We start from the raw sequence: 16,567 nt of genomic DNA on the forward strand, positions 1-16,567 counted from the left end.
TTACTTTGGCAGCAGATTTATTTTAAATAAAAAAATCAAAATACAAGTAGCTTATAAAAACTGCAGTTGACAGGCGGCTCCGTGGGAAAGGAGCTGTTTGAGGTGCGTGAGAGAGAAAGGGGAGGCCCTCTTTGAGGAGGAGAAAGGACCTAACAGAAGGCAGGAGGCTGAGTCACCCTTTAGAGTTGTCTTTCTCCTTGCATGGAAAGGGGTGCATTTGAGTGCATAAATCAGCTGGAACCCATTTGATTTAATTGACGTGTTAAGATTTCTTTAGCTGGCGAGTGCTGGATCACAACCTCCTTCCTGAAACGGCGCGCAGCTGCTCCTCCCAGAAGGAATAAATGTGGGCCTTTCTGTTGCCAGGTTGGAATCCTGCAAATATTTGGATTCTGAAATGTCTTTTGCTCAGACTGGAAACAGCATTACTTAAAGGGCGAGTCCTCCTCCCCTTCCCCAGACATTTTGCTCGCAGGGGCTGGTGGGAATTGTAGTTCAAAACATCTGGAAGGCACCAGGCTGGCCCAGCATGTCGGGATCAAGACCTGACCTGCATTCCTGCCTCTGCCCCTTCCCTCAATTCATTTCCCCTCTCGCCCAGAGAGGCGCCAGTTAACCCCTCCACCACCACCATGTGAAGTGATATGGCTGAAGGAGGGGGGGGGGTTATGGGAAGGCGAGGGGCTGATCTGCCTGCCAGTCCCCTCTGTGACCACAGTCTGTGGTTCCCTTGCCCTCTGTGCAGGATGCCAGCCTTCATCGCACTCCCCGCCCCCCCCCCCCAAGAGAAAGGGACCACCTCCATGCTTCTCTCCAGCATGATCTTCCTGTACCCGAAGAAGCCCTTGTTGTGCGAAGGGAGCCCTTCTGAAGGAAGGGGCTCCTTCCAGAAGGCAGCAGCTCCAGCGGACGTTACCCCAGCCCCCTCCCCCCTGGGAGGGCAACCCACACAGCGACCCCCTCCTACACCCAAGGGCAGGGGGCTGCTGCTGCTGCTGCTCCCCTGCGTGAGATGCCAACTAGCTGCGGGGCTGGAGCAGCCCTGATCAGCATAAGAAGGGGCTCCCTTTGCCTGCCCCTATGCTGCCCCTCTCACCCACCCATGCCCAGGAGGACCAGAGTGTCTCCTGTGCCAACCAGTGGGCAAAGGGCAGGTCCGGTGCCATCTGCTGTGCCCCCAAGGAAAGAGGCCCAGAGGACGGGCAGGTTTGCTTCGGCCAACGTGGATTTTAACGCCTGCATTCCTGCTGCTGTGGAGACACCTCAACAGACCACGTTTTTGCATTTCATTGGCTGTTTTGTTCTAGTGGTTTATTTGGGGATTGGGTGGGATACAAATCTAGCTCTAAAATAAAAAATAAACACCCCCTCCGTGCTTGGGAAGTGGTGTGGGCTCTGCTCTGAGCTCTGACATGAGCCCTTCTCCCTCAGTGGGGCTGGCAGGGGAAGAGGTGAGGGGGTGGCAGCCTCCCACAGCCGCCTCTTTGGCCTGCCCAGTCCAGCATCCTGCCCAGGAGAACAGCTGCCTGCTTCACTGCCTCTCAGGGAGGTCAGAGAGCGGCCTTTACCCAGGGAAGGGGGCACCCGCTTGGGGCAACCTTGGCTGGGTATTTGAAACAGGTGGGCAGGTGTCTGTGAGTGGGGAGCCCCCTTGAACTCCCAGTGGAGGCTAAAAGGGGTTCTTAGCAGAAAAGCTCCTCGTGGTTGTTCTCCCCTTCCAACCCCATCGCCGCCAGTGGGCACAAGCCTTTCTGGTGGGCTCCAGCAAGCAGCCCTGAAATGCCACAACAACAGCTGGTGTGTCCCCCCCCCCCAATTCTTCCAACAGGCAACTCTCCTCCCTGCCCCCTCAGCCTTTTGGGTGGGATGTTGTGGTCCCACGGAGGACGGGGGGCACTTTACAGACACTGCCCCTGCTTCTGCTCCCTGTTTCCTCTGGCGTGTGACTGGCAGCTGCCAGAGCCATGCCCAGCTGTGCAGGAGGGCTTTGCCAGTGTCCCTTCCTGCCCTCAAGCCTCTTCCAGAGGAGAATTGGAGGGGTCAGGCGAGTGCCAGCAAGAGTCCTGGGGAAGAAGATGAAGGCCCAAGAGGAAGGGAGGGAGGGAAGGGGAGACGGCAGGTGTGGTGAATGCGCAGCACCCTTGGCGGCGGCGGCCCAGAATGGCCTCTGGGCTATGAGCCCTTTTGCACCCTGCGCTTGGGGCAGCTGCCTCTCTGCCCTTCATGCCTGGCACAACCAGGGCCGTGACTCAGTGGGTAGAGGGTGTGCCTTGCACTCGGAGTGCCCCAGGTAATCAATTCTCAACATCTGCAGGCGAGACTGAGCTTGATGCACCAGAGACCTGACTCAATATGAGGCAGCATCGGTCTTGCTGCTTTCAACCTCTTTTCTCTCTCTTGCCTTGGCAGCTCCTTGGCAGCTGCCACTTGCCTCTTTGCTAGAACGAGAGATAACCTGGTGCTCAGTGTGGCCCTCAGGGGCCTCTGTCCCCACTTGCAGCCGCTACTCTCCACACCCGTGTGGGAGAATCTGCAGCCCAAATCACAAACAGGGGACTCTTCAATGTCCTAGCCTCTAAACCAGGCTTCCTTAAACTCGGCCCTCCAGATGTTTTGAGACTACAATTCCCATGATCCCTAGCTACCAGGACCAATGGTCAGGGATGATGGGAATTGTAGTCTCAAAACATCTGGAGCGCCGAGTTTGAGGAAACCTGCTCTACTTCTTCCTGTCACTATTCGCTCTTTTTCCTAATTGCAATGGGGGCAGACGTTTCTCTGCTCTCCTCCAGAGAGAAAATCTCCATTTTGAACTGGATATTTGTAACATTTCCGGATTATTGTCTGTCTTTATACCACTGTATCTGCTGAATCCCGGCAAGACGTTTGATGTGAGTAAACCTTGCATTTTTCTTGTTTGCTAGACAATCTGAGAGCGATGATGTCTTTGTTCAGTGGGAAACATAATGTGAGAAAATAATCCAAGTTACCTAAGAATCCTTGGATATCATAATTATTCTGGAATGTTATGCAGCCTTTGCCCTTATAGCTTCTAGAAATAAGGATGGTGATTTTTCACCCTGCTGAAATAGATATTTGGAAGTATAACTGCCAAATACATAAAATATCCTCTCCCACTTCTCTAAATCCATCCAAGGCTCTGTTGCTTTTACTCCTCTCCAAGCAGCTACTGTCCTTTCCACCTGGGGGGTTGGACCCCATAGCTCCCCTGGCATTGCTCCTAAAGTAGGAGGCCGGCTGTGTGGAGCTGGCCTGAATGGTCCATCTAGCATCCATCTGCAGCAAGGGCCTGGGGAGGTCCAGAGGTGGGGAAGGGCAACCTGGAGAGGCATGGAAGGGCGGCAAGCAGCTCTCCTCTCTCCTTTGCCCCCCAGGATCTTGGGGGCAGACTCCCTGGGCTGTGGGGCTTCTAGCTTTTGCTCTGCTGCCAGTTGTGACTGCTGGCCTGGGACCTTCCAGCGCGGGGGCAGGGAACATCTCCAGCCCTTCAGCTCCCTGACTCCACTCACAACTGCTGGCCTTGCTGGCTGCTGGGAATCAGAGTCCCTCAACGCCTAGAGCAGCGGTTCTCAACCTGTGGGTCCCCAGATGTTGTTGGACTACAACTCCCACCATCCCTGAGCTCTGGGATGATGGGAGTTGTAGTCCAACAACATCTGGGGACCCATAGGTTGAGAACCGCTGGCCTAGAGGGACATGGCGGGGGGTCTTCTGCACTCCCACCAGCCAGGCACTTTCCAAGGCATAGGCAGGATGTTGCATGTGCATAGCTCACTGTGTAGCCAAAGGCACCTTGGAGAGGGAAGGTGGAAGGCTTTGTGACACGCTTGGCAAAGAGGAGTGCCCAGCAGAAGGCAAGCGGGGGACGGGGGACAGGGAACACTCCTATGGCTACCCAGATCTGCTCCCCACAAGCCTTCCAGACCCCCAGAGGCGAATGCTGTGTGGGCAGCCCTGAGGGTCTGTTTCCAATGCTTCTCTTCCTCTTCCTCCTCCTCCTCCTCCTCCTCCTCCTCCTCCTCCCCATTCTGCCAGGCTTTCCTCCCTCTCTCCTTTCTCCTGCCAAAACCAAGAATGAACTCCCTCCTAAAGGCTCCCCTGGGCACAGTTTGGGTCTTTCTGAAGGCAGCCAGGCTGAGGTGGAGAGGAGACCATAATGCCCTGTGCCACCTGGTGAGCCCAGAGAGGAGTGGCTGGGCAGCAGGCGGGCAAGGGTCTTTAGCAAGCTGGACGGTCGCATCCTGCCCCTCTGACTGAGCCAGCTCTGACTGGTACATTTCCAATGCCCACCTAGCCAGGTGCGCAGACGCTGACCTCCCATGAAAAGGGAAGCAGTTGTGAGAAAAGACATAAGAAACACCCTCAAAGCAAGCGGTGGTCTCACACCAGAGTGGTGCTCGGGGGGAGCGAGTGTCGGGCCCTCCCACTCCCTGCCAGTGGCCAAGGATGAGGGGAGCTGGGCACCTGGAAGCAGGGGGGGGGGGGCGTCCCATTTTGCCACCTGAGGCATCAAGGGAACGTGCCGCCCTCTGCTCCCCACGCCCTGCCCACCCAACCGCTTCTGCCACATGATGTGAGGAGGAGGGCCTTCCGCAAAGCCTTGCTGCTTGTCTGCTCCCATTCTGGCAGTGGTGGAAGCAGCAGTGTGGACAGGGGGCCGCCTCTGGTCCTTCTGCCACCCGAGGAGGCTGCTTCACCTGCCTCATGAGTGGGCCAGCTCCGTTGGGGAGGCACCCCTTTGGCCACCCCCAGACAGGCTGCTCTTTCCTTCTTGTGGGGCAATCAGTGCCCAAAGGGCAGTGTGGGTCCCACCCAGAGGCCCTGGCACATTCAGGAGCTCCTGCAAACCTTGCCCCACTCCTGTTTGGGGCTGCTTTGCCCCCTTGAGTCCTGATGCTGGGTTGCTCAGCACACAGCTGCCCCCCCCCCCCAATTCTCTTTCTGTGCCCTTCTTGCCCTGCTCCAGGCCTGTCCAGGATTATAGGTCCGTTGGCACTACTGGCATATCAGATGGTCTTTCCAGCAACCCTGGAGCCAACAAGGGGGCGACTCAGCTCCTTGTCATGGATCGTGGTGGTTCTGCAGCCGCAACTCCTCCTCCTTTCCTGCCATGGCCCTGCGGGTAGCCAAGTGGGCATCCCATGGAGGAACCTTGGAATGCTACTGGTGAGGTGGGTCTGGGCACAAGCGTCCAGGCAGGTGGGCGTGTCTCTGGCCATGGGGCCCCGGGAGAGGGACGCTTGCCCGCCTGCCCCCCTCCCCGGGCAGAGCGGCCCCCCATCAGCTGGTGCAGACGCTGGTGACGGAGGCCCCCGCCCCGGGGTCCACCAGGCCCAGCTCCTCCTGCTCGTTGATGCACAGCTGGTATCCACAGCCTTTCCGGCGAGGGAGGGGGCCGGCCAGGCCAGGGGACTCGGGTTTGGCCTGGGGGGGCAGCAGGAAGCCCACGCTGCCGGCGATGAGCATGTGCCAGATGCTGTGGATGTAGAAGTAGTTCTCCTCCGTCTCCACAAAGGCGTAGAGCAGCACCGCCGAGGCCGCGATCAGGGCTCCGGGCAGCAGGTAGAAGGTCCAGCGCTGCCACGTGGGAGGGTAGCAGTGTCTCCGGCGGATGCTACGTGCCGTCTGCGGAGGAAGGAGAGGGGTGTCAGGACCAGGCGACCCAAGTCCAGGTGGTTTGGGGAGAGGCAGGACTCCCTCATGCCCTCCACCTTGTGATCCTAGAATTGTAGCATTGGAAGGGGAGCCCAGAGGTCATCTAGCCCAACCCCCTTGCAATGCAGGAATCAGAGCTAAAGAGCCCCGGGCAGACGGCCAGCTGACCCCTCCTTGAAAACCTCCATTTCCTTCCTTGTGCCTCCCATTGTAGGGAAGAGCTCCAGTGGTTCATGTGGGATGTAATCCACTGGGAGCAGTCAAGTACAACATTCCTTGAAATGCTGGAGAAGACACACGAGGGAATGTTTGGTCCAGCCAGTCGAAACTTCCTCTTCCTCCTGGCTGGAGCAACCTTCCTTTTGCATGTGATAGAAAGTGGGCGTGACCTTACCTGTCCAGGTAACAAAAGGACGAGTCACGCAGCACACCTCTCTCTTTTTGACTTCCTTCATCATGTGACCAGCTTCTAGCTAGGACTGCTCTGCCAGCTCTCAGCTAGCAGAAGCACTGGGATTATTCCCCCATATGGGGTAGATCCACATGTACATATAGGCGTACCTCTACTATATGTACCCTCTGTATATGGGATCTTCAGGTTATGGCCACGGCAAACCCAGAAGTATATACTTCCGGGTTTCGCCCCGCGCGCATGTGCAGAAGCACGCCTCTATTTACATAGACCCCCAGAACGAATTAAGTTCGTATCTGGAGGGTCCACTGTATTTGTAACTAAGTCTGCCTTCAGGAATCCAGCTGTGAACTGATGTAAGTAAACTTCTTTTATTGACTTTGAATAAGATTGTGGCATCTTTATTCTTTTAAGAGGGATTCAAGGGAACTTACCAGGAACGTACAATTCTATCTGAGACAGACTGAATTGTATAATAGTGAGAGGCTCACACAAGCCTGCAACCAGCTATCTGCTGTGCATATAAAAAGGGGAAATGTAACTCTGCTAAGTAAAGGAACTTGCGTTAGCGCAAGTTAGGAAGGATATTAATAAACAATATATCCTCTCCTGCCACCCTGAACATTCCCACAATTTAATGCACTGCATGCAGTAGATCCCAGGTTCAGTCCCTGGGGGTCGGGATGAGGAAGACTATGCTTCCTCCATTCTTGGAGAGATGCTGCTGGCCAGAGCAGATCATTGTGGGCTAGCTAGGACAACAGTCTGGCTTGGTGTGATGTAGCTTCCAGAGTGGTATAAACATTACAGAGCTTGGTGGACCATTGACCTGCTTGGCATAAGACCACATCCTGCCTTCCTCATTCAACCCAAGGCAAGGCACTTGCGGTTCCCAGGCGCTGATCAGACCCAGAACAGCTGAGCTTTCGAAGGCAGTGACTTCGGGCCACACTCTGGGGTAACTCCGAGTTGCTATTCTTGGGGGTGATCCCAAGATCACTGACCTCTGCACCACAGCAGTTAGGGGCATTAGTAATCAGTTTCCTTGTGCAATGCCCCCCCTGAGGGTCAAAGGGGTCCTGTGTGCAGCCCCCCCTCCCACAGATGGCAGCCTTAGCCATTTCCTCACGGACTCTGCATGTTCCCTCAGAAGTGCTCATCGGGTCTCCAGGATTTCAGTCCTATTCCAGGCTGAAAGAGGTGAGAGGAGAGGCCCTGATCTTTTGAGGAGCTGTGGATCTGCGTTTACTGATTTATGACATTTGTATGACACACGTTCTCTAGGTCCCATACAAATAAGTTCTCTATTCATGGAAACAAACAAGAGACGGACAGGATTTCAGGGGCCACAACCCCAGGTATGTAAGCCAGCCAGAAATCCTTGCCAAGCGGCCCTGCCTGCCCCCAGCCCTTCTGGCAAGAGTCCCTACTCACCCAGGCAACGGCCATGATCCCTAAGGCAAAGAGGCTGGGGCCCAGGAGGTTCCAGAGCCCGTGTCGATCCAGCTGCAAGGCCATGGAGAGCAGCATGGCGCCCAGGAGGTACAGCACCTGCCCAGGGGAGAAAGGGGGGGCAGGTGAACCCTTTGGTGTGGATGCTGAAGATGCACAGGCAGGGAAAGGGTTAAACCATGTTGGGAGGGGGGAGCCGAGAGGTCTTCCAAAGATGGGAGGAGGAATGTCCTGAACTGGATTCTTCCTGTGTGCCTGAGAAGTTGCTTTTTGCTCTGTTCAATTACAGAGGTGCCTTGGTATTCAAATGCCTTGGTTCTCAAACACCAAAACCCCAGAAGTAAGTGTTGCGGTTTTCTAACGTTTTTTGGAAGCTGGACATCCTATGGGGCTGTCGGCTATTGATTCCGGGGCAGCTGCACCAATCAGAAGCTGCGCTTTGGTTTTCAAACATTTCGGAAGTCAAACAGACTTCCAGAATGGAGTAAGTTTGGCTCTTTTGTTTTTGCTATTTATTTTGCGTTTTTGAGGCTTTTCCGGTTAATTTGTTTTTGCGACTGTGTGGAACCCAGTTCAGCTACTGACTGATGGATTGTGTGACTGCAGAAATTGATAAAAGCCCCCCTTCCAGAACAGATTAAGTCTGAGAAGCAAGGGACCACTTCTTGCAGTTCTGCTTGCTATGTGACTTAATTTCTGTGCATGTGTAAAACCCATCTTCTCCTGCACCAACTTTGTCCAGGCTTTGCAGAAGTTCTCCCCAGGGGCGCTAAGCTGAATCCCCCCCCCATATTGATGGGGCTGCTATGCCCTGCTGCTGCCAGCCAAGTGCCCGGGAGCCCTCCATGTGCCCCCCTTCCCACTGAAGATCTCCACCAGGGATGCGTGGGGCGAAGCGTCCATTACCAGCTGGTGGGGGCAGGGATGGTGGGCCGAGTCAGCCTGGCTGGACTGGCCAGACTGGGGGGGGGGGGTCTTATACATGTGATGTCATGAGTGCGCAATGCCACCCTCCAAAATGTTGGGTGCAACTCAGCGCACCTGGCTCTCCTCCACCAAGGCCCTGGCTGCCTCCTCTCCTCTCCTGGTGAGGCTTGTGGGATGTGAAACACAAGAGCAGTCAAGTACAACATTCCTAGAGTGAACATGTTTACACATGGGGAGGAATGTTTGTCCAGCCAGCAGGTCAACTTCCTGTTTCCTTCTGGGCTGGGATAGACTTCCTTTGCATGTGACTAGAGGTGGGCGGGGCCTCACCTGTGCAGGTAACGACAAAAGCACAGGGCAGGGCAGCCATCTCTCTCTCTTTGACTACATGCATCAAAGAAGCAACATCTGCTTAGCCAAAGATGCTCTCTTGGCTAGAGGACAAAGGGACTGTCTTCTTATGATATAGTTTCTAGGTATATGTTACTTTTCTAAGCTAAGTCTGCCTTCTGGGATCCGATTGTGAACAGAATGATGTGTGAGTAAACCTTTTTATACTTTTATAGAAGACTGTGTCGTGTCTTATCTTTTATGAGGGAATAAGGGGAAAATACCAGAACAGTTATTATAGAGGCTTTAGCGAGCCTGAGCAAACGCATCCACTGCGAGTTTAAAAGGGGGAATGTTACTCTGCTAAATTGTGGAACTTGTTAACACAAGTTGGAAAGGCTATAATCAGACAATATATCCTCTCCTGCATCCCTGAACATTCCCACAAGGCTCCCCCCTCTTCTTCCAAGGAAGCGCCCCGCCCCCCAGCCACATAAGTGGCCCCACTGGTCCTTCCACAAACACCAGTGACTCACTGTGGGCATCCCGCGTGGCACTGGCCTCGCAAGGAAGCCCTTCCCCTGTCCTTCCCAAGCTTGTTGCAGATCATAGAATTGTAGAGTTGAAGGGGGACCCTCAAGAGTCATCCAGTCCAACCCCCATGATGCTGGAATCACACCTAGTGACTCCCCACACCTTTGGTCACCTCACCTGCTTAATGACCATCTGGAGGCGGGCCATGGCAATGACGGTGACCCAGACGGACATGAGGGACCCCAAGAAGTCGCAGAACTGCAGCACGTCGTAGTCCATGATGCAGAAGACCACGATGCCCGGCTGGTCACAGGCGTGGTAGAACTGGAGGGACGGAAGAGGGAAGGGGCACCGGAAGCTGACTTTTGTCACGCAAAAGCTGTGCGGGACTTTCAGGTGGCACATGGCGTCTTTGCTGTTCTCACTGCCTGTGATGCCCTGATGGGGTCTGCGCTGGCACTGACTGAGCAGGAGGAGCAGAGGCGGGGGGGGGGGGGTTAGGCAGTGTAGGAAGCGCAAGGGAAATGCCAGCTCCCCATGTGAGAGCGAGGAACGTGTCTGGGAAGCGGCTGAACATGAAGCAAGCTGTGAGGGCCCACCAAGAAGGCAGCAGTCCTCTTCTCTCATTGCTTTGAAAATGAGGCTGCAGAGCTGAAAGGTGCCCCAGGGACAGAACTAGCTGTTGGTGAGATTGGCAGTGCCAAGGCTGCAGGCCCAGGGAGGGCATTGCATTAGCAGCAGAGACTGCAGGCCCTGGCATTGCACTGCTCAGCTCAGGTGCCAGGGAACTTGCCCCGCTGAAGGGAGAGGGCTATGGCACCGTGAAGGTTGTTAAAACCGGGAATGGAGGGGGGCACTAAAACAACTCCCCAAAAAACCCAAGTCCCCACCACAGACTCTAAGGCCAGGATAATGACCGTTGACACAGGCACCAGACCTACACAACGGAAAACCAGTCCATCAATAAGCAGATACCATGTATCGTACTCTTGACAATCCAATATAGAATCAAAAATCTCCAAAATTCAATGGCTTGACCCATTTCCTTGGTTCCAAGGGCTAATGACTCCTCTGGAAGAGGGGAAACCAGGTCTCCCCTGGCTCCATAATCCCTTAAGCATAAGGTCACACCCTCCTTCCCCCTCCACAAGGTGGGAACTTAGCCACACAATAGGAGGCAGGAGGTGATCAAGACAGAAACCCACCAGGATAGTGGATTGCATCCTGATACTTTCAAAGGAGAAGCCCAGGAAAGCCTTGCAGCCGGGGTGGGGTGGGGTGCAAAAACGTTTGTTGTTCTTTAGGAAAGAGGGTACTTAAAAGGTATTGGAAATTGGAGTTATTGACAGGGGTGGGGGGTGGGCTCATGTTTCTACATGCCAAACATCCTACTCTGTGACATATCTGTGATGTATCAGTCCTTCCTCGCTCCCAGAATCTGGGCAACCAAAAGTCCCTTCATGGTCGCCATCTGTTGTAAACAAAACCTGCCCTTTTCCCTTATGGGGCACCCAAGAGCCCGTATAGAGTCTTTAAGTGGGTTCTCTCTTGGTAGGAGAAAAGAACAGAGGCCAAGCAGAGAATATTGAGAAGCAAAGCAGCTCGTAAGCCTGATCTTTATTGATCTGTTGCAACAGGGGGCTCCCCTCATACGCAGGAGAGGAGGAGGAACCCAGAACAATGGCGCACAAGGCCTTATATAGACATTTAAAATTCCCTGCCCTGGAGCTCCAGACCACCCCTCCATACATCATGCATACATCACAGAAGGGGTGTAACCTAAGACTACCCCCCACAAACATCACACCTACATCACAGAAAAGGGACAACAGAAATTTGAGTGTTGTTGTTTTTCCTGTCTGGCAGGTTTTTCTGATAATGCCTTATCTGATTGCCTGGTGATCTGATTGCCTGGTGATCTGATTGCCTGGATTATCTGATTGCCTGGTGATTACCCACTTCCTGAGACAATGGGAAAGTTCCCTCACCCCCTCCCTCCTTGCAAAGAAAACATTTGGTCAGTTTGGGAGTCAAAATTGTTGGGGCTCCTGGCAAGACCTCTTGGGCCTGGACCACCCATCCCTCCTGCCTCCTGCCACTCACCGTGGAGAAGAACATGGTGAAGATGTAGACAGCAGCCTCCAGGATGTAGTTGCTCCGGACAGCGATCACCACCGGAGGCACAAACATGAGGTTGCTGAGGCAGAGAAGGAGGGTGGAGAGGAGCTGGAAGCCGTAGGAGAAGGCGGCTGTGTTGTCCGTGCAGCCCCAGCCGCTCCAGCCTGAGAGAGAGAGAGAGAGAGAGAGAGAGAGAGAGAGAGAGAGAGAGAGAGGAGTCAGGGCTGGCAGCCACAGGGGGGACCCAGAACAAGAGATGCTGCCATTAGGGATTGTTCTTAGGTAAATAACATAAATAAAGTATACTATTCATTTCATCAAATCGCAAATTTCAACGGAATTAACTCATAAAGTTCAACAAACGAACAAAGCAGAAGACCCAGTGGATCAGATCATTCCATACCTGTCAAGCGTCCCTTACTTGGTGGGACAGTCCCTTATCCCAGCGCCATGTCCCGCTGCTGTCCCTTATTGATGAGGCTTTGTTTGGCTGCTAGCTGGGTTTTCTGCCTTTGGCTCGGAGGGGCTCAGAGGTTGAACATACCTGTGCCTGGAAAATCCCTTATTTTGGCTGCTGATCCTTTATTTTCGAGGCTGCTGGTCCCTTATTTTCAAATCTGTAAGTTGACAGCTATGGATCATTCTCTAGTCAGTTCATGCATAAAGTCCATCTGCGCAATAGTGTCTGGGCTTCATCAGTAGGTAAAGCTCATATGTGATATTACAGGATGGCAAAACAAGGCCAATATTCTGGAAATCCTTGTCTTAGACTCTGTGAAAGGATTCTGTAACAACCTTTTATGTGGATTGTTTGGAACTTATGAACAGACAGGTGGAATAGACACTATTACACAGATGGACCTTATGCATGAACTCACTAGAGAATGATCTGATCCACTGGGTTTTCTGCTTTGTTCATTTGTTTACATTATGAGTTACTGCCGTTGAAATTTACAATTTGATGAAATGAATAAAGGTAAAGGGACCCCTGACCATTAGGTCCAGTCGTGACCGACCCTTGGGTTGCGGCGCTCATCTCGCTTTACTGGCCGAGGGAGCCGGCGTACAGCTTCCGGGTCATGTGGCCAGCAGGCCTAAGCCGCTTCTGGAGAACCAGAGCAGCACATGAAAACACTGTTTACCTTCCCACCGGAGGGGTACTTGTTTATCTACTTGCACTTTGACGTGCTTTCGAACTGCTAGGTTGGCAGGAGCAGAGACTGAGCAATGGGAGCTCACCCCATTGCAGGGATTTGAACCGCCGACCTTCTGATCGGCAAGTCCTAGGTTCTGTGGTTTAGAGCACAGTGCCACCCGCGTCCCTGATGCAATGAATAGTATACTTTATTTACCTAAGAACACAGCCGGTACGTCTCATGTGTTTATTATGCTTTATGTGACCATAGGTTTGTTTGTTTGTTTGTTGTTTTGCCATTAGGGATTGAGCCTGGGACCCCCCACTGAGCTGTGGCCCCTTCTCTTCCTCCCGGGCTCTGGTGACTGGGCAGAGCAAGGCAGCTTGCTCTGAGAGGACGCTGGCATCGCCCGGCCTCCCTGGGGGTCGCAGGTGGGCCAGGCTCCCTGCTCTGCAACCCAGACTCCCGGAGCAACTCACCCGCTTTGCACTCGCAGGCCGCGTACAGGTAGTTGTTGGTGCGCAGGAGTTTGCACTGGCCGTAGGGGCCACAGTCGTTAATGCAGGGGGACAGGTAAGTGCGCAGGTAGACCTCGGCCGTCACGTTGCCACAGGGCTCCAGCCTGGCAGGGGGAGAAGGAAGGCAGCTGAGGACGGGGCAAGGGATCAGGGGCACTGCAGGGTTCCTGTGGGAAGGGGCCTGACAGGGAGGGAGGCAGTGTGGTGTAGGGGTTAGAGTGCTGGGTTAGGACCTGAGAGAACAGGGTTCAAATCCACACTGGGTGTCTTTGGAGCCAGGCGCTGCCTCTGCCTAAGCTACCTCACCAGCTTGTTGTGTGAGGATTAAATGATGAGTGGGAGGGGCACTTTGCAGGGGGTTGGACTTGATGACCCCTCTGGGTCCCTCCCAACTCTACAATTTTATATGCCCTTGGAGGCCCCTGGAGAATAAAAGATAAAGGCAACAAACAAGCAAATGGAAGAAAGCCTTTGCAGAAGAAGGGGAGGGCAAAAGTGTTGGAAGAGCCCTCCCCCTTCCTCTGGGCCCCTCCACCCCACCCCCTTCGTCTTGCAGGTGTCAACCCCAAGCCCAGTGGGGTGCAGTGGGGCAATTCTGCTTGGGATGACAGCAAATGCACACCCAGATCCCACTGGGATGGGAGCAGAAGTGGCTTCAGAAGTGGCATTAACCCCCCCCCCATGTGTGTCCCTGGAAGGAACCCCCCCCCCCCCGGTTCCAGCCAGCCCCTGCTGGAAAAGAAGGAGCCTTGGGGGGAGGGCAGGGGGGGTCATCGTCCCTCCTGCTAGCAGCCTCACCCACGGTCGGCGGCACAGAGCATGCGCAGACTCAGGTACCAGCTCCCAGTCTGGGGGTACGGGATCCGCAAGCGGGTCAGGGGGGCCGTGGCGTTGATGGACAGGAGGTACCCTGCCAGCAGCTCTGCCAAGGGAGAGGAAAGCAGCAGGTGAGCCCCAAGGGTGGCCCAGAACGTCACCCGCTGGCCACCCACCCACCTACCCCGCCTGGCAGGGGCTGCTCCCCTTCACTCTGCAGGGAGGGCAGCCCTGGCAAGCCACGGGGCTGAGGGGAGGCTAACCTGGCCTGAGCCTTACCTGTCTCGCAGGTGACTGAGGAGTTCTCTTCGGACGCCAATGGGACCTCATGATTCAGGCAGGCAAAAACGGTGGCGTTCTCCCCTCGCAGAGAGGACTGTGGAAGGAGACAGCAGCCTCTGGTCTTACTGAGTTGTCAAATGCGCCATTGGGCTACTAGCCACCTGGGCTAGTAGATGTTATAAGAAAAACTACTCCTTTTCCCTTATGGGTACCCAAGAGCCCGTACAGAGTCTTTATTAACTGTTGTAACAGGGTCCCCCACTCCCCCCACGCAGGGAGGGAGGAGAGGAACCCAGAACATTGATGTGCAAGCTCTTATATAGACTTTTGAGATTGCCCACCCTGTAGCTCAAGACCACCCCCCAAAACACCATTCATACATCAAAGAAAAAGGTGGTCTCCAGCAGAAATTTGAGAGTGTTGCTTCTCTCCTTTCTGCCAAGATACCTGATAAGGCCTTATCTGATTGCCTTTTCTGGGTAGCCTGGCCATTCCTTGGGAGATGGTAGACCCTTAGTTCCTGAATCTCTTCCGCATATTGAGAGTGTGCTCAGCTGAACAGATACTTGCCAGACTGTATTTACAGGGAGATGTAAGCAGCCCCTACAGTCCAAAGAACATTGGAGAGCTTTCCCCGTCTCCTTCCTCCTTGTAGAGAAATATTTGAGGTCCATTTGGGAGAGTCAAAATGGCTTCAGGATTGTTCTCCTGTACTATTTCAGACACGTGGCTTGTATACTTATGTATGAGTTTGCCTTGTACATTTATGAACATTTAATTTTTATATATAAGACCTTAGAATTCCTATAACAAAGCCACCAAGAGCCCTCCCCTCCGCCATGGATTTGTCTCATATATATAGATGAAACGTTCATAACTCCATATATAAACCACACATCTGAAGCAGCACAGGAAAACAGCCCTGAAACCATTTTGACTCCCAAACTGACCAAATGTTTTCTCTGCAAGGTCGAAGGAAAATGGAAAAGCCTCCCCATTGTCTTTTCCTTCACAAATCCTGTCTTCAGGGCACATTTAAGATATGAATAGGGTGTGAGCCTGTGATCTGGCTCAGGAACTAAGTATTTATCATTACAAAAGACTGGTCAGGCTCCCCAGGGTATCCAATCAAGTAATCATTAACAGGTAACTTGCCAGACAGGAGATAATGCACTCAGATTTCTGTTGTAGACCGCCCTTTCCGTGATGTAGGTATGATGTTTCTGGGGGTGGTCTTGGACTCCAAGGCGGGCAATTTAAAATGTCTATATAAGGGCGGGCACACCTTGGTTCTGGGTCCTCCTCCTTTCCTGCGTGTGAGGGGAGCACCCTGTTGCAACAGTTCAATAAAGATCAGGCTTACGAGCTGCTTTGCTTCTCAATATTCTCTGGTTGGCCTCTGTTATTTTCTCCAAGTCATGGAGAACCTACAAAGGACTCTGTAAGGGCTCTTGTGTTCCCCATAAGGGAATAAGGGCAGATTTTTGTTTATTACAAAGCCATTGGGGTTGGGGCCATGGCGGGGACCAAATTCCATGTTCAGCCTCAGCACCCCCACCCTCCTGCTGGGGCCCCACAGGCCTGAGCTCCCCACTCCCTTGCCAGCGCTTCCCTTGCCCCCTGCCCACTCTGAGGTCCCACAATCTGAGCCCCCCACCCCACCCCCGCCGGGAGACTCACCACATTCAGCCTGAGCTCCAGGTTGAGGGCTCCTCCGCTGTCCAGGATGGGCAAGAGGTTGATGGCAAAGACGGCCGGCCGGTCAGGGGGCACCGAGACGTTGGGGCCAAAGAAGATGTAGAAGTGGACGGAGAAGGTGTCCAGCTCGTTGCGCAGGGTGGGGCGGATGGGCCGGCAGCACTCGCCGGCCGCTGGCCCCGGGCTGGGCGCCGGGCGCTGGGTGCTGTTGAGCGCAGAGGGGGGCAGGACCTCTGCCAGGGGCAGCCCCCCCATGGAGCCAAAGGAGTGGGGCATGTTCAGGCTGGAGCCAGGCAGCTGGAAGAGGGCGCGAACCAGGCCAGTCCGAGAGCAGTCTGGGGGGGAGGAAGGAGGAGAAGGGGGGCAGGTCAGGGGACAGGTGCTGGCAGGGCCCCCTCACCCCCACCAGGTCTGTCTGACTGTCTGTCCCCTCCCTTGGCTCCCAGACCTCCCAGGCTCTGAACCCACGCTGGGCAAGGGCCAGGAACACTTGTGGTGATGTGCAATGGTATTATTTCAATGCAATAATAATATTATAATAATTTAAAATTTATACCCGCCCATCTGCAGTCAAACCAGCAATCCATGTTTTGCTGGACAGGAGCTGAAGCTCATGGAGCTTTCCTGTAAGTTTGCAAGGGGGAACTCTGTGAGAGAGACTCCCACTG

At 54.1% G+C, this 16,567-nt stretch overlaps 1 protein-coding gene across 2 annotated transcripts in view; it reads right to left on the reverse strand.

Moving 5' to 3' along the window:
- Positions 1-16,567, reverse strand: part of TMEM8B (transmembrane protein 8B) — a 29,458-nt gene continuing 12,891 nt past the window's right edge. For both annotated transcript variants that reach the window (XM_077936605.1, XM_028748228.2), the window contains 8 exons: positions 15,882-16,234; positions 14,199-14,295; positions 13,902-14,025; positions 13,065-13,207; positions 11,435-11,613; positions 9,509-9,655; positions 7,523-7,639; positions 1-5,646 (listed from right to left, as the gene is read on the reverse strand). In XM_077936605.1, the coding sequence (XP_077792731.1) occupies positions 5,302-5,646; positions 7,523-7,639; positions 9,509-9,655; positions 11,435-11,613; positions 13,065-13,207; positions 13,902-14,025; positions 14,199-14,295; positions 15,882-16,234 (1,505 nt within the window). In that variant the 3' untranslated portion in view covers positions 1-5,301. The remainder of the gene's footprint in view (positions 5,647-7,522; positions 7,640-9,508; positions 9,656-11,434; positions 11,614-13,064; positions 13,208-13,901; positions 14,026-14,198; positions 14,296-15,881; positions 16,235-16,567) is intronic.

The sequence above is a fragment of the Podarcis muralis genome, chromosome 11 (genome assembly GCF_964188315.1).
Source record: "Podarcis muralis chromosome 11, rPodMur119.hap1.1, whole genome shotgun sequence".
Taxonomy (NCBI): domain Eukaryota; kingdom Metazoa; phylum Chordata; class Lepidosauria; order Squamata; family Lacertidae; genus Podarcis; species Podarcis muralis.